Below are 24,610 nucleotides of genomic sequence, written 5' to 3'. Positions count from 1 at the left end.
TGAGTCGTCGGCAACCCAAACCCTCCTTTGAACTTGTACACTGTCCTTTTTGCTGTGCACACGCAGCAAAGGGGAGTGTACAAGTTTCTAATGGGGCGGCAACGCACATGCGACACTCTTTGAGTTGCAGGCGTCCATAGGTTACGGTGACCGCTTTCCATCAGGCGGACCGTATGCTTGTTTGCCACCGACGTAGTATAAAAAAAAAAAGAGAAAAAGTCCTGGATTCGAACCCAGTACTTCCATGCAAATCATGCGATGGCAGTGGCACGTATTTACCGCAAGGCTATTTAAACAAGCTGTCACCGCGTGAAATTATCGACTAGAAGGAATACAAAAACACTGTTTGTATGTGTGAGTGGTACTTAAAAATAGTAAATTTATCTACATTAAGGGGATTAACGTTACAATGAGAAGTTGAATGTTTGTTGTAATACGTCAATTTTAATATTAAATGTTCGCGAAGCATAATTGAAAGTATATAAATGCCTGTACAACTCCACGAAAAAAATAAGACTGGTAATTTGCAGATTAACGCCATCTAACGCAGCCTGAGCTTCGGGTAACCTAAGCGAGCCACCTTAAAACAACCAATTGGAATGCATACACTACTTACGAAATTCAAACTTACTCACACGCCCGTGCGTCAAGGAGTGCCGCCTCAGACGAAGGATACTATAGACTTGACACAAGCGTACACCCGTAAGGGACAGATATAGAATAATGGAGCGAATTTAAGAATCACTTTAAAAATGGCTGACAGTTTACCATAAACAACCTACGTAATTTGGGCGGATAATAAGCTTGACAAGTCACGTCCTTATTGTTTGCCACAAACTCGTTTGTGGCAGCGGCGAAAAAGTGAAACTATGACAAAGACAAAAAATAACATTTTGCTCTCTGTCACTCTTATTATAATTTGTATGTGACCATCTCGTTCGGTAGTGGTATTATTATTTGGCTGTCTAGTCTATAGTATCCTTTGTTTAAGAGTGCCGCTGATTGTCAGAAATACACTGAATCTTATGGACATGTCAAATAATAAAGCTCAAACCGGCCGCTGGAAATAATTTGACTCCATGAGATGTAACATAGAGAAGCCTACAAAGTGACGGCAGCACTAGTCGTGCATCGTGCAATCGTGAATACAAAACACGTGAAGAATTCCTTACAAATGGTCCGCTAATATACTATTATGTTATGACTTCGCTGCATTTCGAGAAATGTTTCCAAAATATTTTTAAAATAAATAATCACAAAATTTAAAAATACTGTCAAAAATTGGAATACAATCATGGAACAAGGTAAAAACATGAATAATATTAAAAATACATACATATAAAACCCAACAGTTTCGGAAGACAGTAAATAAATATTGATTTCATTATTATGTGGTGCTGAGATTAATTTTATTTTCTATATTTAACATCACATGTAGGGTGTAGTTCTTTTTACAATTCAATATATACAACATAGAACAATATCTAGAGAACACCTAAGTTTTTTTTCAATTTCTTACATCTTTTTTAACCCCCGACGCAAAAACGTGTTATAAGTTTGACTTGTTTGTCTGTGTGTGTGTTGCTGTCTGTGGCATCGTAGCTCCCGAACGGATGAACCGATTTAGTTTTTTTTGTTTGAAAGCTGAATTGGTCGGGAGTGTTGTGTTCTTAGCCATGTTTCATGAAAATCGGTCCACTGTGTTTTTAAAAATTTAATTTTGTAGTTAGGTTATTAAATATATTGGACAAACTTTTTGCGCGGCGGCTTTATTGGATGAATGTCGTGGAGGACACCTGTGGATGGCTTGTACAGAGTAAACTCGGTGTTTAAAATTATCTTTTGGAATTTTCTAAATGGATTGGTATTATGTATGTAATCCGATTTTTTTAAACCATTGTTTTCTACCCTACGTCTTCTTTTTAAATATATTGGGCATCATATTAGTCTTCTGCTGAAACATTAAGGAGACGCGTCGACCAACTTCTTGTGCGGCAGCCATGTTGGATTGTCGCGGCGGTTCTCTTGGTGGTTCCAGTGCCGCCCCTGTCACGTTGTGGAGGAGGACCTCGATGGATGGCTTGTATTGAGTGAAGCCGGGGGTCTGGACTATCTCTTCGAGTTTTCTGGAAGGATTGAAATATGAGGTTATAAGATTTGATAGACCATCATGTCACAGTATAATAAAGAGTACTATCGTACAGTATGGCCACTCCCGCTGGACGCTGAAAGTGCCGCCCACCCCCTTTCGGTTACCTCACAGTTACCGCCTGTCAAAAACGCGAACAGTCGACCTGTCATATCTCACTCACACAAGCATAGTACGCGTTCGCCTACACGAGCTTAGACTGTGTGCTAGGAACGCGCCTTTTTCATATATTTGATCGCCAGTGTCCGAGGTGTGATTATGTGCAACTAAAAACAATAATGAATTTCTACAATATCCGAAAACTGACTAGAATAAGCACGAGATGCCTGGTCCGGATATGTCTCGCGACTTTCACTTAAGAGCGTTGACGCTTGTCTTCACAGCTTGGGATTACTTTGATTGCGCTATATTGATACCAAGGAAAAAATAATCGTTATAAGCAGCGTTTCATGGTTTCTACAATTAGTCCTCAACATATACAATTGCCAATATTTATTAGAACTTTTACTACTCCTAGTGCCGAAGTTACCCCGTGACAATAGAGTGAAAAATTGTTCACCATAGAGGACTAGTTCGGGGTGATATGCCGTAGAGTAGACACACACAATTCACGTTTGAGAAAAAGGGAGGCATACAGACCTATAATCATATATATCAGATACATGATAGTGTACTATCGGATGTAAGTTAGGTGCGAACCCTAACCTATAGGTAATCATAATAAAATGTAAAATGGTTACCTTAAAGCTGGTAGTAGTGCGGGGTGGTGCGCTGCGTGATGCGCTGCCAGCTGCAGCCCCGGTGTTAATGCGCACACGTTCTCGGGGGATGTACAGAGCCCTGCCAACGTGCATAGGAGAGACACCGCTGTGAACAAATAAAACTTGATTAGCGAAAAGGAAAAAATATAACTTTTTTAATGTATTTTTTTATATTTTTAAATTAAAGGAAAAATGGAAAAATTCACACCTCCGGCAGGATTCAAACCCTTTGGCCTTGCCGGGGCCATTGCGCTTCCAACTGCGCCACGGAGGCCTGCTGGATGTGTGCGAATTTATCCATGCCTTCCCTCAATTCTCAACCGCCTTAGGCACTGGTCCCACCGCGAGCTAGTAAGCTATGAGCTATCGGCTATAAAAACGAACAAAAGATAAGCACCCCCGTGCAAATAAAAGAGACACGGCGATATTGATAGCTCACCGCTGGGCGAGTAACTATAAACATCGCCGTGTCTCTTTTATTTACACGGGAGTGATTACCTTTTGTTCGTTTTTATAGCCGATAGCTCATAGCTGACTAGCTCGCGGTGCGACCAGTGCCTTAGGGTGGCATAGGGTTTTAATGGTTAAAAAAATTGTTTTTAATTCATCAGGCATCGGTCCCGGCAAAAAATAGTAAGCTATGACCTATCGGCGATAGAAACGAACAAAAGATAGTCCAAACCTAGTGTAAATAAAAGAGAGAGCGTGCGTTTTGTAGTTCATAGCTCGGCGACGAACTATCTCGCCCGCGCTATCATCGCGTCTCTTTTATTTACACGGGAGCGAGTATCTTTTGTTCTTTTTTATAGCCGATAGTTCATAGTTTACTCGCCTTTGGTGGAACCAGTGCCTGAGGTGTGATGTTTTAGATGCCATGTTTAGTGAGAGTCTACGGGCTGTATTCTGTATTGTATTCCGTGGACAACATTGACTGTTCATTTGATATGATGTTCCATAGGTAACCACAGTACATTTCAGTAGTACATACGAGTATAACTCTTTCTATCCTATGTAAGTAATATATCTACCTCTTTCAGACACTACAGCGTTCTCTGCAGTAGGTAGAACCAGCAAAGCCAACTCTTTGACCGACAGTCGCCCAGTGGATATAATTTGTTCCATGGGCGGCCACCACTGCGCTTCACAAGTATCTACAACTCTTTCTAACTTATGTAACTAGTATACCTCTCTCAGACACGATAGCGGTTTCAGCAGTAGGTAGAACCAGCAAGGCCAACGCTTCAGCGGCCCTCGCAACTTCTTTGACCGACAGTCGCCCAGTGGATATAATTTGGTCCATGGGTGGCCAACATTGCTCTTCACAAGTATCTATCTACAACTCTTTCTAACGCATGTAACTAGTATATCTACCTCTCTCAGACACGATAGCGGTTTCAGCAGTAGGTAGAACCAGCAAGGCCAACGCTTCAGCGGCCCTCGCCACTTCTTTGACCGACAGTCGCCCAGTGGATATAATTTGTTCCATGGGCGGCCACCACGCTTCACAAGTATCTACAACTCTTTCTAACGCATGTAAGTAATATATCTACCTCTCTCAGACACGATAGCGGTTTCAGCAGTAGGTAGAACCAGCAAGGCCTACGCTTCAGCGGCCCTCGCAACTTCTTTGACCGACAGTCGCCCAGTGGATATAATTTGTTCCATGGGCGGTCAAAATTGCTCTTCACAAGTATCTATCTACAACTCTTTCTAACGCATGTAACTAGTATATCTACCTCTCTCAGACACGATAGCGGTTTCAGCAGTAGGTAGAACCAGCAAGGCTAGCGCTTCAGCAGCCCTAGCTACCTCTTTGACCGAGAGTCGCCCAGTGGATATAATTTGTTCCATGGGCGGCCAACATTGCGCTTCGCTGGAGTAGCTGTGTATAAGGCAGGCGCGGGTGACGCTGCCCCAACAGGTGATGGCGGATTCTCGGACCGAGCTGGAAAAAAAAAACAATTTGTTGTGAATTCCGCGATAGGGAAGCAACTAACTTAATGGACCTAAACGTTAGCGTAAATCTACGGTGTGTCCTAGGTAATTTCTTCTAATATAAGTCTCTAGTCTTCAGTGAGAATTTGAGACTAGATTAGAACAATTTTATTGGCGATTCCAGATTTTAAATGCTTAGTGTGTTTTCGCATTATCCGATCCAATATCGGATGTAGGACTGATATCCCATACATTTAAGCCGCCATCTTTGGTTTTTGCCTTTGAAATCTTTCCGACACTCGATGTCAGATCGGATAATGTGAAAACGCACTTAAACTGATGAAATTGGCATTAAGATACCTACTGTCCCCTTATTCATAAACTTTATATTAATTATATATCCGTGCAATGCTCTTAACCAATTGAGCTACGGAAGCCACGCCGGACATCGCAAATCCTTCCATGCCTTTCCTTATGTACACACGTCTTGGGGTGACGTCTAGCGCCATCTACCGACAGACTATTACGTCTTGTAACGCGTGGCTTCCGTAGCTAACCAATTGTGGTTAAGAGCATTGCACGGATTGCAAAAAGGATGCGGGTTCAAGTCCCGCCGGAAGCGTAAATTTTTCCATTTTTTCCTTTAATATAAAAATGTTTAGAATCGCTAGCAGACGTTTCTGCTTGTTAACAATTAAATTTTGTATGGGTTAGCACATTGTTACTGGTGAATTCTCAATATAACTTGAGACTCCAGTGCCGTTACAAGTAGAGATGGGTCGTGGGTAAATACCCAATCTACCCACCCGGGTATTTACCCGGTAAATACCTATCTACCCGGTATTTACCCGTATCTACCCAAATTGACGGGTAGATTCATTTCATGTTGCACATGCTGATTTGTGTTAAAATGGAGATAAATACTAAGTTAGTGGTTGTAATTATTATACACAATTCAAAACGAAACTGTTCAGTCAAATATACAATAAAGATTACAGAAGTTTTAATGTATATTTTCAAAAAAAAAAAAAAAATATGTTTTACGTGTGCTTTTTAGATTGCATTGAATAGTCGTATTTATACGATAAAGATAAACTTCCTAGTACTGGTTGGAGGGGGTTATGGTGGGGTTAGGGGGGGTAAAATGTATTTTTTTCATATTTCATGGAAACTATCATGAATATTGAAAAGTTTTGTATGTACGAACTAAAGTAGACACAATTTCCTACAAAAAAGTTTATATACATTTTTGTCATAAAACATACTATGTATGAGTTATGAGCTTCAAAATGAGATTTTTAAAATATTTTTATTCACATATTTTCATTTACAGTTTTAATTTATCAGACTTATAATTTATATTAAAAGCATTTTAAATTATTTCCGTGTGTCAGAGAATGATATTACACCATTTTCATAGTTGGAACGATACACTAAAATCACATTTTATCTCATAGCAACCTATTCGTTCTCAATTTGAATAAACATTATGTGTACAATTACAGAGACTGACTTAAATTAATCTATTTTAGCCCAAAACACCATTTAAAACGTCAAATTTGGAAGAAAAATGAAAATACCCGCGTATTTACCCGCGGGTAGGTAAATATCGGGTATTTACCCGGTAAATACCCACCGTCGGGTATTTACCTGGGTAGTTACCCGTCTCTAGTTACAAGACGTAATAGTCTGTCGGTAGATGGCGCTAGACGTCACCCCAAGACGTGTGTACATAAGGAAAGGCATGGAAGGATTTGCGATATCCGGCGTGGCTTCCGTAGCTCAATTGGTTAAGAGCATTGCACGGATTGCAAAAAGGATGCGGGTTCAAGTCCCGCCGGAAGCGTAAATTTTTCCATTTTTTCCTTTAATATAAAAATACTTTCACTAAAGTTATCAAGCCGATAAAGTTCGTTTGTCCCTTTCCATCACACCAATACGTCGGAAAGGGACAAACGAACTTTATCGGCTTGATTACTTTAGTGAACGTTTATGAATAAGGGGGTATGTATTTTTCACTGCTACATTTTTTTTTACTTTTTCGAGGAAGGCCCACAATTTTTATAAGAATTACTTACGCGTCATCATCGTTAAGCAGCGCCATGACAGTAGGAATAAGTTGCCGCTCTATACTGCCCTCGTCCACGTCACATACACTGAGGAGTTCCGCTAGTAACGTGCTAGTGTATACGCGACTACCGGCGCTGCTGTGAGCTGTGACTGGAATAAACATGCCTTGGTTATCAACAACATATATTGTATGTTATACATTGCATTCTGATATTCCTGATGCAAATACACTTATTGCCTTGAGGGCACTCTAGAGCGATGTCGTATAGGGTAGATAGTTTTCTGTAAGGATGACGGTTTTGAGCGACATGGCTCATGTATCATAAATTCGTTCGTCGAGGGAATCATGTGTCTTCTTAAATTTCAGAACTCAACGAGATAAGTCTCACTTGGGCCACAATACCGAACTCAGATTAATAACTCACTCAGATTATTCTGCCTATAAGATTTGGCGGTTTGGGAATCCGGAGTATCTCCAGTGTGGCGTTGCCTGCTTTCTTGGCGTCAGTGCATAGCGCGCACGGTTTAGTAGGAGGAATTTTGGGTTCATCTTTTGGTGACCTGGAACCTTCGCACCTCGCTGAGGCCAGGAGTGCATGGACATTGTCTTGCCCCAACGACTTGCCTTCTAATCTTTGCTCGCAGAGGCAGTGGGACGAGCCGCTTTGCCAGTTAGTATGGAATAATCTTCTTGATACGTCATCTGGCTTGGCTGAGCGTGCTCGTCTCTTGGCTGCTGCAGAGTGGGAATCAGGTCAGTGGTTGTTGGCCCTGCCATCTCCGTCTTTGGGTACGCTTCTGGACAACGTCACTTTTCGGCTGGCCGCCAGTTTGCGGGTAGGGGCAGTGACAAATGTGCCGCATCACTGCCAATGTGGCTCTATGGTGGACACCCTTGGTCATCATGGCCTTTCGTGTAGCAAGAGTGCGGGTCGGATTCCTCGTCATGCTAGTTTAAATGACATCATCCGAAGGGCTCTTGTCAGTGTGAAGGTACCGGCCATTCTGGAACCTGTTGGTCTGGCAAGAGATGATGGCAAGAGGCCCGACGGCATGACGTTGGTGCCGTGGTCCATGGGGAGGCCTCTGGTTTGGGATGCGACGTGCGTGGACACTTTCGCCGTTTCCCATTTGCCGGGCACTAGCGCTCTTGCTGGTCATGCGGCGTCTACTGCCGAAGACCGTAAACGTCGCAAGTACGATACGCTGGGCAGTGGGTATATTTTTGAGGCGTTTGCGGTCGAAACGATGGGACCTTGGGGGCCCGGGGCTCGGCGCCTCTATAAATATCTGGCGTCTCGTTTGGTAGATGTGACGGGTGACAAAAGGGCTGGCCAGTATTTTGCTCAGAGAATAAGCATTGCCATTCAGCGAGGCAATGCGGCCAGCCTTTTGGGCACGCTGCCTGTTGGTGGCGACTTGCAGGGTGTTTTTGAGTTGTAGGTGTGTGTGTGTGTGTTTTTTTTTTTTTTTTAGTATGTACTTTTAGGTTTAGTTTATTGACGATGCATGTTGCGGATTTTCCATTGTCTTACTTTTTGACGAAGCTTGTAGCTAATAACGGATTTTGTATTCAGTTGACGAAGCCTGCGTTGCGGATTTGAGAATATGGTCTCTGAATAAAGTAACTCAGATTAACAATCCAGTTTAAAATAATATAAGATTTCATTCGAGCACATACATAAATATAAAACATGCATTCTTATTACAAAAGTACTTACACTCTCTGAGGTGTTGTAAATAAGACTCTAACAACAGCGGTCTGTGTTTCGCCGTCCATTTTAAGGGGATGGAGAACATCTTCACGGGAAGCCCCCGTATACTGCTGTACACAATCCATCTAAAATAGTAAAATTAGTTTTAAGCGGTTTATGAACTGTCATGAATATTTGTGTTGTTGTTAAGCAAGAGGTACTTTATTGTCGCGTAACCATGCTTTAACAATAATTCGTATAAACATATGGGAAAATTTCGTCCGGGACAATGTGGCCCAACCTTTTGAATAGAAAACGTCAAATATTATTAAGGTTTTTGTAGTTAGGCACTGGTCTCACCGCGAGCTAGTAAGCTATGAGCTACCGGCTATAATAACATTAATAACGAACAAGAGATAATCACTCCCGTGCAAATAAAAGAGACACGGCGATTTTGATAGCTCACTGCTGGGCGAGTAACTATAAACAGGCCGTGTCTCTTTTATTTGCACGGGAGTGATTATCTTTTAATTGGTTCGTTTTTATAGCCGGTAGCTCATAGCTCAACGGAGCCACGCTGTTACGTCGTCGCCTAAATAGAATATTGTTTTTTTCTCTCGTCTGTTTTTAACTATTTATGTACTATACCTATTGTTTTTATTTTTTAGTTTCATAGTGCCTTGGTTTTACTGTAATGCTGTGTAACTTATTTGAACAATAAATAAATAAAATAAATAAAAATAGCTTACTAGCTCGCGGTGGGCGGTGCTTTAATGGCACCGAATCAATAGGTGTTAATCGATTAGTTTGCCGGTTTGAAATTATTCTACTAGGATGTTATAGGATCGATTGGCATAAATAACGTTTCTCCCGCACCCTGGAAATATTTTCCAAAATCTGTAAACGATAATGTTCATCTCTCTTTCAAATCAACTCATAAGAAGACGGGACACTGATGTTGCTACGGTTTAATTTTGGCTGAACTTACTTCTGTAAGAACTCCGCTTGTAGCCCTAAATCCCCTTGCGCCGGCAACAACGCAACTAGATACACTGTCACAACCACCGTATAGTCATAAATTAAATATAACAAGATCATACCATCCCATACATTAAAATGCGACCGCCTACGAACGCGCTTACACTCCACCACACATAGATGGCGCCACAAAAAAAATGTCTTGTAGCTTTCGATTATACTTGTAGATGGCGTTAAGTGTCACTTTTGACATAGATTTACGGCTCGGATTTGACATTTAATGCCAATCTACAAATAATCGGTGGCAACAAGGCATTTTTTGTGGTGCCATCTATGTGTGGTGGAGTGTAAGCGCGTTCGTAGGCGGTCGCATTTTAATGTATGGGATGGTATGATCTTGTTATATTTAATTTATGGTATAGTCCACATTCACACTATGACGCTTCTCTATTCTCTGCTCCAAATCCGATATTATATCCACGAATATAGGCGCGAGTAGGTTAGTATAGCTAGTTTCATTCACGAAGACGTGTGTTTTAGTTCGTAACGTCATACTTTTAAAAGTTAGATTTGTCAAATCTGCGCGACACCGTGAATGACACATTCTATGAGTATTATTTAAACTTACTTTTGTAAGAATTCCGCTTGTTGCCCCAAATCTCCTTGCGCCGGCAACAACGCAACTAGATACACTCCCACGACCACCGTATAATCTACGTTCACACTATGAAGCTTCTCCATTTTCAGCTCCAAATCCGATATTATATCCATGAATATAGGCGCGAGTACGCTCAGTGTGAACTGTGCTCCGAAGTTATCCACGTAACTGCTGAATAGCGATATTAGGAGCTCGTATATCGTGGGGTGGTTGAGCGCTTTGCCGTTCGTTGCTATTTCTAAAATTTGTTTAACTCTGAAAGAAAACACAAATTAAAGTTTTACCTAACTTCTACAGAACCATTAAATTATAACTTATAACCCCCTTATTCACAAACGTTCAGTAAAGTTATCAAGCGGATAAAGTTCGTTTGTTCCTTTCTGTCACACCAATACGTCGAAAAGGGACAAACGAACTTTATCGGCTTGATAACAATAGTGAATGTTTATGAATAAGGAGGTCAGTTGCTAATTTATACTTTCCATTAAAGGTAATTGGTATGTTTCAAAAAATCAATTAGAAAGTATAAAATTTGTTTCTAATTGATTTACAAAAGCATGTTCTATAAACGGACATAGATCTCGACAATCTAGTCTGTATAAAAGTTAAATCAAAAAATTAAAGCTACTCTCTTATTATACAATATCATTTTTACATTTCACAATGAAAAATGTCTGTAAGGTACAGCGGGGCAAATCTCGATTGTAACTAATCCATTTTTTCCATTATTACACTATGATGATGAGTTCTACATGTATCCACTGAACACGCCTACCATATATAACCGGTGGACACTCTATTTAATAATGCAAACATTGTAAAACATGGAAAAAATGGACCAGTTACATTTGCCCCGCTGTACCTTCTGTTTCTCCAGTTATGAATCAGAGTGGCTACTACTGAGACAGTGTCAAAAACGAGTGTTTTAAATCTACCAAATAGTGTTTAAAACGTATAAATAATTTATAAAGACCAACTTACATATCAATAAACCAATTCACCTCCGCCCATCTGACATCCTTCTTCACCAAACTATTCATCGCGACCAACAGTCCCTTCCCATCCACATTATCCGTAAAATAACACTGCAGGTCCATAAAACTATCATTTTCACTCTCCAACAACACATCTTGCAATATAACACTCGTATCACAGATAGGGGTAACTTCTCTAACGATTTGTACATTCGCTACGTAGGCCAACGTCGATAAAACTAGTACTCTCATTATTTCTAAATATAATATAACACTCTTTGATTCGTTCTCTTTGCTTGCTTTTATTAAATTCGATAGTATTCGGGTGAATAGTTCTGACGAGAATTTTCCTGAAAAAAAGGAGTTCAGTTACTTTGTCGGATCTATCTAATTTAGTAAATTTTTGTGTTGTACTTGAACCGATGTAGTGTATACTGGTTTTCCGTATTCGTCATGCTAGTTCTGTAAACATTAGTACTCCTTCTCAGTAGAAGACTGACTGAAATAGCATGACACGTTTGCGAGTTTCCGTGAAAATATGAAGAAAAAACATTTCGCACTATTTGGAAATTTACTTGGATTATCATAATATTGTTAGTATATTTTTTTTTATTTATTAGGGAAACTTACAGCTAAAGTTATAATAAGGCTTATAACATAGAAACAATGAGCTAATAACAAGTTCCCACAGATAGAAACTGGGTAAAAGCACATGCGTGCAAAATCACAGATTCTTTTTTTTATATTTGAGATTTTTATATAATTTCGTACACCTATTGTTTATGAAATTTCTCACCTGAAATTAAAGCGCTCCTCGCCAACAGCGGAACAAATATCCTAACAGCATCCTTAACATTCTTATCCACCGGGTCCTTCAAAAAACTAAACATGAGATTCTCCAACTGTCCATACTTATGTTCCGCCACAGGACATATCAAACAAGCCGATTTCAACCCAATACTTCTTATCTCCAGTTCGCTGGATTCACACATTAGTGTAACTAGGCTGAGTAGGAGAGATGTGCATAGCTCTATGGGGACGTAAGGGGCGATGGCTACGCATATTTGGCTGGCTAATATTCGTCGTTCGGTGGAGCGGGAAGCGAGTAGTTCGGCGATGGATGATAGGACCTCGCCGGCGCCGCCCCATTTCACTATGAGACATGACGCTGGAAATAAAGAAAATTAGAGTAAGCGATCAAAAATTACAGAGTTTTTGAAGCTAGGACTTGAGTGGAAATGTATTTCATATTTTCGTAACACCACAAAACTTGTGAACACAACCAGTCTGTCTCAGTGGTCATGGTAAGACAAGTGTTCAGGCTGTAGACATTGTGGGTATTCCTTGGCGTGAAACAGATGTACTGCATAATCCATTACAGTATCCTCATAGGAAACGTAAAAAAGTGTCATTAAAATAATTGAATAAGTCTGATCAGACTCAGTAGGTACAAAAAGTAATCAGGTTGACTAAATTAGGTTGACAAATACAGCAGCCGACCCGTGGATGTGAAAATGCTTTGACCAGCAAGAATGCGATGGACACTGAGAGAAAAAACAATTAGATTTCATGTTCGTTCAACAATTTTTTTGGTCAAAATAGCGCCTACGTGCTCTTTGGTTTTCAAACTACAAGTTTGATTTTGTTAAGTGTAACAGTACATTCTACAAGTTTTAATTCATTTGAATCAACAAGTCGATGTTATAAAAGCAACATGTCACATATTGTTTTAATCATATGTTAGGCTGATTCAATCAAATATCTTTTAACAAGTTTGACCTTGTTGTTCGTACAAATTCGACTTGACTTGTATCATCAATATTGTGATTTATGCCGTTTATTAAAATACTTTTGTTCCAAACGGATAAACACGCAACAAGTCGAACTTGTTAAATTCACAAGGCAGATTTCTCTCAGCGTAGTTTCAATCACTGAATGCTGCTTTTGGCATAATAAATCAATTAGTTTTAGATACCTTCACAAATAGCACGCGTGTCCGCCGGCTCAGGTTTCTTCACTAGCGTGAGCAGAGTCTGCAAGGTCCGCGCTCTTCTTGCGTCGCCTGGCGGGAGCAGCGCGGCGCAACTTGCCAACAGAGCCGCCGCTTCGCAACGGCGAGCCACTAGTGTGTGAGGGAGCACCTGACAGAAATAAGGTGATGGTCATATCGTCACTAATTTTTAAAATCTCGTATCTCACGCTGTTCCTCAAAGTTAAAACGCAGTAAGTCTTAATTGCATTCCATACATACTTACTACAATTTTCTTTTCATTGACAGACGAAGATACAAGTTTTTTTTAAAGTAGTGACGATATATAGAATACTAGCTTTTTCCCGCGGCTACGCTCGCGTTAGAAAGAGACAAAAAGTAGCCTATGTCACTTTCCATCCCTTCAACTACCTCCAATTAAAAAATCAGGTCAATTTGTCGCTCCGTTTTGCCGTGAAAGACAGACAAACAAACAGACACACTTTCCCATTTATAATATTAGTAAGAATTTCAAGTATGCTTTTGAAAAGTATTTTGAACAGCTGACGGAGGGCCATCTTGCCGAGCTTTGCTCGGGCGAGGCTAGTTATTTGTTTTACAAGGGGGCAAAGTTGTTGTTTAACCGCACGTGCCAATTAGGGATTGCAATCCGGTCTGATATCCAATCCGGCCGGATCCGGCCGGATTTTGGTCCCAATCCGGCGGATCCGGCCGGATTGGCCTTGAGGATTAAAAGTACCCAAATAGTAACTTTTTTCGTATGTTTTCTGCATAATATGACAAATATGATGGTATTTTGCTTCACGATTAATAAACCAAAAGTTGAAAGCTTAGAAATCAACATTTTTACCAGGTAAAAAGTTATTTTTACTAAAATAAATAATCAGTCGCAAAGAAAATTCTTTCTTTCTTTTTAAACTTTCATAGGATAACAAAATTATTTTTAATGTATTGTTTTACAGTAATACCTATATAATAGAGATTTTAAGATACAATTAAGAACGGACATTATAATATTACCTACATGCATTATGAGATAACTATTTAAAAAAAGATAATTATGTGTTATTTTACAGTTAATTTTTCTCACACGTAAAGAAGAACTAAAAAACGACAGTAGCTAAATTAAAGTCATCAAGAGTAATTTACCTTAGTATTATTTGCTATTGCTGAAACGACAATCTTACTAGATACCTTTTAAAATGTTCATATTTAAGCTTTGAATTGTTTTTTTATGATTTTTGTAGCAATGTGCCCTCATACTTCTTATATCATGCTGAAAACGTTGTTGTTCTTGTAGAAACAACAACGTTACCACAGACAGTGATGCAAAGTGGCCTTGCTCCAGCTCGACCCGTTCGCTCATAGTTCATCCTTAACGGACTTCCATGAGTTTACAGGGCGCCCGGAGCCAAGGCACCTTCCAGCGGCAGGCGATTTCCAGCCGAAAGCAATGTTTGCGTTATTTTGTTACAGGGAACTCTTGGAATTGTGTGCTACCCATGTACTTTTTTTGTCGCGGTTTCCTCACTAATGGGTGTTTGCTGGCATATACTCAATACTTCTTCTGTCTCTGTTCTTTCTGTCTTGATTTCGGATAGTGTTTGGCCAGGAAACGCGAAGGATCGACCTCAGTGACATGTTAACGAAAAGTTTTGTCGTATGGCCCTTTGTCACTCTCCACTATTCCACATTTTGCATCCAAGCAAAAAATTGCACAGATTTCACTACAGATTCAAAGACGGAAAGTTTGACGCGTCACTTGAGCACATTATTTTACTTCCAAACGGCCTAGTAATGCAAAAAACGTATGTATTAAATTATTTTTTGATTGGAAATCAGACCGGATTGCAATCCCCTGTTGAACTACGTTCAAATTATAGCGTAAATGTTATTTTTTTGCACTATTCTAACATATTAAATTACTAGCTTTTACCCGCGGCTTCGCCCGCGTAATAAAAGTATTCTTATTGAAACGTTTACAAAAAATAAGATTTTCATTTGGATCCGTAGGTTTCTTTGTAGGTACATCTGTCCGCGATTATTTCGATTAAGGTAAAGCGGGGCAATTCTCGACTGGGGGGCCATTGTAACTGATCTATTTGCTGTACGGTCAGCCAAAAACCTTACACTGCTTTTTGGCTGACTGTACCTTACACATATTACTATTGTTTTAAAAGAAATTCTTGCAATGATTGTAGAATTGACACAGCGACGACAGCGTAGGTAGTAGGTACGAATATGTATGTATTTTACCTATATAAATATTTATACTGGGAAAACTTCATACAACCCACATAGCCAGTATCTCGACGCTATGGTCGGTAGGGTAAAAAGTACTTCCTTGCATTATCGCTTACAATTTTTTTCCATTTTGCTTATACTTATTGCAAACGTAAACATATAAAAGGCAAGCAAACAACGATCTTCTTACAGCACATTGAATATAATAGTTATCACGGATGCAGGATACTCGCCGATGCCTACTTACTAATCCCTTCTCGCTGAGCGTTTTACACTGCCTAGATATCGATTGCCGACCGGAATAATTTCCGACCCCAATCCCTATTCTTATCCCCGTCCCTATCTCTATCCTTGTCCCCGTCCCGTCCCTGTCCCCGTCCCTCCCCTATCCCTATCCCCGTCCCCGTCCCCTATTTTTATCCCTATTTCTATCCCTATCCCTATCCCTATCCCTACCCCTACCCCTATCCCTATCCCTCCCCGTCCCGGTCCCGGTCCCGGTCCCCGTCCCGGTCCCGGTCCCGGTCCCCGTCCCCGTCCCCGTCCCGGTCCCCGTCCCCGTCCGTCCCCGTCCCCGTCCCCGTCCCTGTCCCTGTCCTTGCCCCTGTCAAATTATCATGCTAGGAGGTGAACTTTGAAAAATCCTTTCTTAGTGCTCCTCTTATGGCTATTTTGGATATTTTAACCCTATTGCACTACAACAGGGGACAAAATTTCTTTTCCACCTCATTAGATTTTAAAATCGTTGTATTTATCGTGATCAGCGACCCGATAAACCATAAAAACGATACCCATATTGTGTTTTTGACTTTACCCCCTTTGCACCCCTTTAGGGGTCAAATTTTCAAAAAATCTGAAACATGTATTTAGTCATATGTCTTTAGGAATCATCCTGTGAAGTTTTGTATAAAATAGTCAAACTAATCTTGTTTCCCCATACAAACTTTGAACCCCCATTTGAGCCCCTTAGGAGGCGAATTTTGAAAAATCCTTTCTTAGTGCTCCTCTACACTATATAAGGAACCTACGTGCCAAATTTGACATCTCTAGGACCAGCGGTTTCGGCTGTGCGTTGATATGTCAGTCAGTCAGTCAATATCTTCTTTTATATATATTTTTGATATTTAAACCCCATTGCACCACAACAGGGGAGAAGGTATTTCACTTCCGCCTCGTTAGATTTTAAAAACGTTGTATTTATCGTGATCAGCGACCCGATAAACCATAAAAACGATACCCATATTGATTTTTTGACTTTATCACCCCCTTTTCACCCTTTTAGGGGTTAAATTTTCAAAAAACCTGAAACACGTATTCAGTCATATGTCTTAAGGAATCTTCCTGTGAAGTTTCGAATAAAATAGTCAAACTAATCTTGTTTCCCCATACAAACTTTGAACCCCCATTTGACCCCCTTAGGAGGTGAATTTTGGAAAATCCTTTCTTAGTGCTCCTCTACACTACATAAGGAACCTACGTGCCAAATTTGAAATCTCTAGGACCAGCGGTTTCAGCTGTGCGTTGATATGTCAGTCAGTCAGTCAGCTTCTTCTTTTATATATTTAGATATTACCGGATCCGGCGAATTTCACCGGATCCGGTAGCATAAAAAAACTACCGGATCCGGCCGGATTACCGGATCCGCCGGACCGGATTGCAATCCCTAGTGCCAATATTTATGCCAGAGCAAGCGAAAGATTCAAAAAGTGGAATCTTGAGCGTTGCGAGACTTGCGAGGGTATCAAGGCACGAAGGTTAAACAAACTTTGTCACCGAGTGAAACACAAAATTTTTCACCAGTTCACCACACCAACACTATGAAAATATGAACTGTAAAACATCAAAATAAATAAAAAACCTTCAATTTATTTAACGTTTATGATTCAAAATCATCATTTTTACGTGAATTCCAACACCCAGCTTTAGACATCAAGTTAAACTTTGTATGAAATTACTTTGTACTCTTGTGAATAAAATGCAACTTTGCTATGTGTTTTTGAATAGCAAAGAAAGCCTTTATCAGTTGGTGTGGTGAAAAGTATTTTATTTGAAGTACAGGAAACTTCCCTATTTCAGTGTGTGATCAAGCAACTTAAATAATGAATCTCAAATAAAGCAAATGCAGAATTTGCAACATTATACTTATTGGGCACAACCTCGTTATTATCTTATAACCCAACACGTACTCCAGTTTTTATTAATTTTACAACGAGAATATGCAATTATGTATGCAATTAATAACACGCATTGTTGCCAATTGGCCATGGCTTCGCGCTTCCGTATAGTGCGCCCTGAATAAAATTGAACCAGTTTTTTCATTGAAAGGTGTTAGTCAAAGGTTGGTTTAAAGTCAGAATCTCGTTGCGCAGTTTTAAAAGTAGATTTATTTAAAGTTAATATGTAAACTTTTGTAAATTTAGTAAAAGGCATGTTAGAGCCCAGAGTTTAACTGCACCAGTTTATTAAGAACAATTTATATAAAGTATTACCTTAGGCATCGTATCAGCGACCAACGTAAGCAGTCCAGACAGCGTGACCGGTTTCTCACTGTTGACCAGTTCGGCCAATAAGTCGTTGGTCAGAGCCTCAGTTTATTCATAACAGCTTTATATAAGGTTGTACTTTAGGCAAATTTTCCGTTTCATTTGACCAGTTCGGTCATTTGCAAATGGTCAAAGTCTCCGTTTATTATGTAACAGCTATGAAGTATTTACCTTAGGCATCGTATCAGCGACCAACGTAAGGAGTCCAGACAGCGTGACCGGTTTCTCACTGTTGACCAGTTCGGCCAATAAGTCGTTGGTCAAAGGCTCGTTCAGGCTCAGAGTTTCGCTGCACCAGTTTATTAAGGATAACTTTAAGGTGTTTGGTAGACCGCTGGAAAGAAAAATAAATCATAATGTATTTTGAATTGAAGAGTGGTTATCGTGGGAATGGATATTCATATATCGTCACTACTTTAAAAAAAACTTGTATCTTCGTCTGTCAATGAAAATAAAATTGTAGTAAGTATGTATGGAATGCATATAGAATTACTGCGTTTTAACTTTGAGGAACAGCGTGAGATACGAGATTTTTTAAAAGTAGTGACGATATCCATTTGAACGTGACGCCTAAGATCTGTTACTGTTACATCATTTATCAGAATAATCTTATCATCAGATGATATGTTTATTTTGTAAGTGAATTAACTGATCTCAGTTCAACTGGTAGCATCTACTATTCTTGAAATAAGCGCCATACAAGATGATTTTCATGGTTCAGAGAACTAAGTCAATATGCTGAGCGTGTCGTGATGAGACGCTCTGGTGCGATGTCGGCACTGACCTGTCGATCCACATCTCCCTGCAGTCGTAGTCGTTATGTACTCGCGTCCACTCGGCCGCGTCGTGTTGTGTCGTGACGCCCCCGTGCGTTGTCGGCACTGACCTGTCGATCCACATTTCCTTGCAGTCGTAGTCGTAATGTACTCGCGTCCACTCGGCCGCGTCGTTCATGCTAAGCGTGTCGTCGAGTGTCGTGACGCTCCCGTGCGTTGGGGAGCCTCGGCTTGTGACGTCACCGATCAGAGCCGGCTCGAAGGAGCTGGTGTTTGAGCCTTCTTTTCTTATTCTGTTAACGAAGAAACAAAATAGTTAATTAGTTTACAGAAATGAGGAATATTGTACATTGACCCGTATGTTTATGTCTCTATCAGACTTGCGTAAGTGTATAGCTTCATCGCGCATGATTGCGTCTCTCACTCGTCATCACGTGTATAATTTTACATGTAAAATGGTGCACTAAAGAATATTTGCTTACTTACTTACGTCTAGTATATCACACTGTGCCAATCAGTCTATAGGATGCGAGCCCACATTAACCAAACGCATTGTAGCGTTCCACAGAGGTGCATCAAATGAGAATGTTCAGTGGAAATTAACTGCCCCATCCTTTTATGACTGAAATTTGAAATCTTTGGTATAAAAATACTTACATAGCACTATTCTTCTCACTATCAATCATTTCAAACTGGTCCGGAGTAACACTGTGAGTAGACTGCCCACTGCCGTAATGATTCTCCATCGCCGTACAGGGCAACGGCCTACTCTCAATAGTTTCAACCACTTGAGCCACCTTATCTTCAGGTATATGAAGTTCTAATCCTTTACTTTCTGACGCAGGACTGGTTAAGGAGTTTAGACTAACTATAGCGGCGTCATATAGTTTTTGAAAATTTAGTTTTTCTGTTTCTAGGAGTATGATTTTTTGTTTGAGTAGTTCTATTTCTTCTGCTTGAATGAGTATCTGAAATGAATTTTGTAGAGGTTACAGACATTTGGGAAACTAAAGCTGAGATGAGACCTGAGTGGCGCCGTGATCTTAAAGCGAGGGTAGACAAACATGACGAGGATTGGTTAGAAAGCGTCAGGCAGAAAAAGCTACGCGCTGCCAGACCCTCTCCCCTGAACTCTGATCATGTCTGCGATCGCTGTGGTAGAAGATGCCGTTCTGGTATAGGTCTCTTTGGCCACTGAAGACGTTGCTATCAACCTCCCCACAGCACATGATTTACTAGACGCTGCAACAATCTTCTGCAATAGATGACGTGGCCGATGATGATGGTGACAGACAGCTGTGAAGCGAAATAGATTTAAGGTGTCACCAATTCAGAATTGAAGTTTTGGGAAAGTTTGAGTAGGTAATTTCTATAGTGTCTTCATCATTATGCCTAAAATTAATCTTACCTCATGATTCCAATCAGTATCATTCTGAAACGACGTCTGGCAACTGACACACACATTGTCATCGCACTCAGTCTGGCATTCCATATCCGAACTTTGCCAGTCTGTTTCTGTACTCGCGTCGGTCTTTGGGACATTTACGGCGGAATTACCCCAGAATAGGGTCACTAGACCCGACGGCCGAGGCATGTTTAGACCTACATCGTCCCAATCTTCGAAATCCTGTAATATAATACGTTATGAAATGAAATGAAATGTTATATGAATGAATGAATATTTTTATCGGGAAATCAACATTACCTTATTAAGAAAAAAAAAAGTTATATGAATGAAATACTCATAATACCTAACTTATAATTTTTATATAACTCTAAGTGCGTTTTCACATTATCCGATCCGATATATCGATCCCTACATTACAGGCGTCATCTTGGATTTTTTCCATTGAAATCCTTCCGGCATCCGATATCGGATTGGATAATGTGAAAACGGACTAAGACTACTTGTTCATAGTTATAACAATTAATGATTATAAGGTTTACAAATAGCCAATTAGTAATAATGTTCAAGGGTGTCATCTACTGATCCACGGGAGGGCAACCAGATTTGACTCAATTGATGGAGCAATTAAAAAAAAATTTAAGACCAAATGTCATTTATGGTGATTATACTGATTAGGTACTAATTAACCCCTCAAGCACCTTGTTCCAGATCTGTCCCAGGCAATTTAAACTGTAATTAACAGATTGAAAGTTATCAATTCAGTAGCAAGTTTTTGACCACGGCGTTCCAGGTGTTAAATAAGAAAATCAATTAAAAAAGTACATTTCTTTTGTTTATTACAATTTCAAGAAAGACCGTTTTTTCTGTACATTACATATCGTCACTACTTTTAAAAAATCTCGTATCTCACGCTGTTCCTCAAAGTTAAAACGCAGTAAGTCTATATGCATTCCATACATACTTACTACAATTTTCTTTTCATTGACAGACGAAGATGGGTGAATCAACTTTTCTTTGCCAGGAAAATTTCGCATACTTCGACTACATGTGGTCAGAAAATTTAATTGGGATTTAGTCTAATTAATGTATAATTATTATATTAAAGACAAATATAATAGCTACGCAATACAACATGTAATTATAGGATTTCCTATTTTATAACTTTGTTTCGAGCAGTGACCCAGTGGACATAGCTGTCCCTCACTTTTGTATGAAAAAAGTGTCTCTTCCACTGGGTCACATATTGTTTTAATTAAAAATGAATCGTTTTTAAATTTTTCCCTAATTGGTATACGTGAAATAAGGATCTTTATTCACGATGGTAAGGTTAAAAATCACAAAAGTAGACCTAATAATAAGTAAGGGTAATTCTTGCAAAAAGCAAGAAAAAGTTGATTCACCCAGATACAAATTTTTTTAAAAGTAGTGACGATATTCAATATGCTTCGGTAAGGTAAGGAGAATATTATCTAGGATATCTCTTCTGATAAGCACCATTGTTAACCTTATGTTGTGCGTGAAACGTAAAACTAAATATGCATAAACAATTCATAACAGTGAGTCAATATTGGATATATATTACATTGAGGCTACCTAACAGGTGCCAAAGGGAATGGTATTCTATTTTTTTATTTGAATGTATAGTGCATAAGGTTTATTTTCGTTTACTTCAACAAGTTCCACAATTATGATTATGATTCACAAGTCATTATGCGCACATAATTGTAATAGAATTATCAGAATAGCAGCTGCTGCAATGCAACACAAAGGCAAAACAAGAGCAATATTTGTTATAAATCAAATTTTTTATCAATATTGTAATTGGCAATAAAATGATGGCAGATGGCCTTTATATTGAATTTTAGCTTTTTATTTATATTGTTGAAGTTACTGGATGTACAGTCAGCCAAGAAAGTGGTTTACCACTTTTCGACTCTATTTCAAACACATGATCGAAAAGTGGTAAACCACTTTTTTGGCTGACTGTACCAAAACAAAAAAATTATATAGAGGGTCATGAATGTCATGATACATATTCATAATTTTTGAAGCCCAGTATTTAAAAATTCAGAAAAAAATTATAGTATCCTTCCTTTTTAGAGACAGTGTTTTGACCCATAGAAAAAATTTACTTCCACATAATCAGAACCACCAGTTTTAGTAGTACGCGACCCTGTATAGCGCGGATTCGCTTTAACGCTATTTTTTTAATTTTGATGGATCGGAAGCAAAAAGCCACTCAGAAAACATTAGATTGTTATTAAAAAAAAAAATACTTGTTTTTTTAATTTTTTTTTTAAATGTAAAATTTCTTTAAACAAGCGATTTGATTGTAATTATTCAAGTAATATAAACAATTTTAGGTACCTTATTCAAGTAACCCTGATATACGCGAAATTCACTTTATGCAATTTTCCCTGGTATGCATCTCTCGCGTAAAGCGGGGTATTGTTATGGGCTTACATTTTAATAGAATACTGCTATTAAAATGTAAGCAAAGGGACAGAACAACTGTCACAACACATTTCTTCACCATTGAGAGGCATGCCACACCAATCAATTGACGAAGACTTGCTGTCATGACAATGGTTAACTTACCTGATCGGGATTTTCATCAGAAAACGTAATAGAGGTGAGCTTATAATCCTGTAGCAGCAGGTATTCATTAATTAGGAAGTTGAGGGCTCTCCGCTCATGAGGTTTCAGGGAACGCTTGTTGAATGGGTCCTTTGAGTTTTTGTCTAGTGCTGATTCACCATCTAAAAATGGATTTCAAATGTTTTCTATATCCAGTAGTAAAATTTTATATTTGGTTCAGGATTCTGCAAATTTCAAGTACTGACATATTGTAACATTTTTTCCCCTCACTAGCTCGGAAACACGTGTTTTGTCCTTTAATACCAGCGGGTAAAAACGCATTTTATCCACTAGTGGGTAAAGTAATTTGACCTTGAATAAAGTCAATTTAACTGCTTTAAAACTGATAAAAGTAGGCGAACCTAGTAATAAAAATGATTTACCACCTGTGGAAATATTGGAAGCAGTAATAAACGCATTTTTTGCGTTGTAGTTTCCTCGCTATAGTGAGGGGAAAAGTTTTGTGTTACACTTGGGTGCAAATGTATTTTTCTTCTCGTGTGTTAAAAAACTCGCAAGTTCAGGATTCTATTCTCGAACTACTCGCTTCGCTCGTGGTTCAACTATAGAATCCTTTCACTTGCTCGTTTTTAAATTCCACACTCAGCGTTAAAATACAACTTTGCCCCCTTGTATAACAAATAACTATTTTTCAAAATCTTAGGGCCATAACTTATATTACTCGTGTTTTTTTACCAAAAATTTGCTTGCATTGCACTTTGATCAACTTGAAAAGTCATATCCTTTTTCAACAACTTTGCTTAAAATAACGAACAGGAAAAACAATATAAATTTGAATGACTAGGCAAGCTTGACGCAGCAAAACTTGTGTTAGTACTTGTGAGTACTCAATGTTGGTGATAACAGCCATAATCCCCAATGGATTATCCTGTCAATGTTATTATAAAAGGTTTTGGTTGCAAGTTTAAGTGTGTGTAATATTAAAATAGGAACCCCGGCCTGGGTATAGGTTTATAATCTTAAAATAATAAATTACTAGTTTAACTTACCAGCAAATTGAGTAAGATTAGCTCTCAGAGAATGAATAGTTTCCTTTGCTTTCCTCAACTCAAATTCCAAGACCGCCACATCACCGCCACTGCCACCGCGGTCCCCGCCGCCATCCTCCGAGTACCGCGCGGTGTCCAGGGAGTCCAACGTCGCCTGGCTCGGCGAACGATCTGAAAATAAGCGTTTATTAATTTATTTCTTGTCTGTGTAAGACTTAGTTATATCTGGGAATTATTAGCCATCGTATTATATTTTCTGCTAGCGCCATAAAAGTTATGATTACTTACGCATGGACACAAACTCAGAGGCTCTAGAAACATGTTGTTCGAAGTTTCCCGGATTAGAAAAGAACTCCCTTAATTGCGGCAATTCTTTACCGCTCTCCACGAGCTCCGTGTGTAGTTCTAGAGCCGTTAAAAAATAATGATCTTTCAGCAATTTTGTGGCTATATCTTCGTAGGTCAGGTGAGGAGCGGCTGTGAAAGAACTTTCTTCGAGATCCTTATATGGATTCATGGTTTCACCTAAAAAGCACTACCGAGAGAAAAATGTACAAAACTGTCTGATTTACCCTGATAATTCATCTCACTTTATACTTATTACGTTACTAAAGAAATAAAATGTAACATTGATTAATTTTAGAAAATAAATAAGAATAAGATCAACTCAAGGCATTTTTCTCAAAAGTGACAGATCAGATGAATGAAATGAAAGACATTGCGCACAAATGAAAAATGTCAAGAGTGAATGAAATCAAAACGCTAAATCGCTTGCTAGCGCTT

General features: G+C 39.2%; 1 protein-coding gene across 3 annotated transcripts; it reads right to left on the bottom strand.

The window, feature by feature from the left end:
* Window positions 1–976: 976 nt before the first annotated feature.
* LOC125231671 (RAB11-binding protein RELCH homolog) lies at window positions 977–24,545 on the bottom strand. Of its 3 annotated transcripts, XM_048137178.1 has the most exons (17): window positions 24,116–24,545; window positions 23,828–23,998; window positions 22,779–22,939; window positions 20,181–20,399; window positions 19,430–19,740; window positions 18,781–19,065; window positions 18,234–18,330; window positions 17,943–18,008; window positions 13,195–13,360; window positions 12,016–12,387; window positions 11,227–11,569; window positions 10,216–10,500; window positions 8,637–8,755; window positions 6,924–7,065; window positions 4,647–4,855; window positions 2,890–3,016; window positions 977–2,126 (listed from the first exon to the last, which is right to left on the bottom strand). In XM_048137178.1, the coding sequence occupies exons 1-17, from the start codon at window positions 24,342–24,344 to the stop codon at window positions 1,910–1,912; spliced, it is 3,519 nt and encodes a 1,172-aa protein (XP_047993135.1). In that variant the 5' UTR covers window positions 24,345–24,545; the 3' UTR covers window positions 977–1,909. The 3 variants fall into 3 exon arrangements, with proteins under 3 accessions (XP_047993135.1, XP_047993136.1, XP_047993137.1); XM_048137179.1 differs by lacking the exon at window positions 17,943–18,008 and having other exon boundaries at window positions 18,168–18,330; XM_048137180.1 differs by lacking the exon at window positions 17,943–18,008 and having other exon boundaries at window positions 18,168–18,330; window positions 18,883–19,065.
* Window positions 24,546–24,610: the final 65 nt, after the last annotated feature.

The sequence above is a fragment of the Leguminivora glycinivorella genome, chromosome 12, assembly GCF_023078275.1.
Source record: "Leguminivora glycinivorella isolate SPB_JAAS2020 chromosome 12, LegGlyc_1.1, whole genome shotgun sequence".
NCBI classification, from domain to species: domain Eukaryota; kingdom Metazoa; phylum Arthropoda; class Insecta; order Lepidoptera; family Tortricidae; genus Leguminivora; species Leguminivora glycinivorella.
This window is presented reverse-complemented; position numbering and strand designations above follow the sequence as displayed.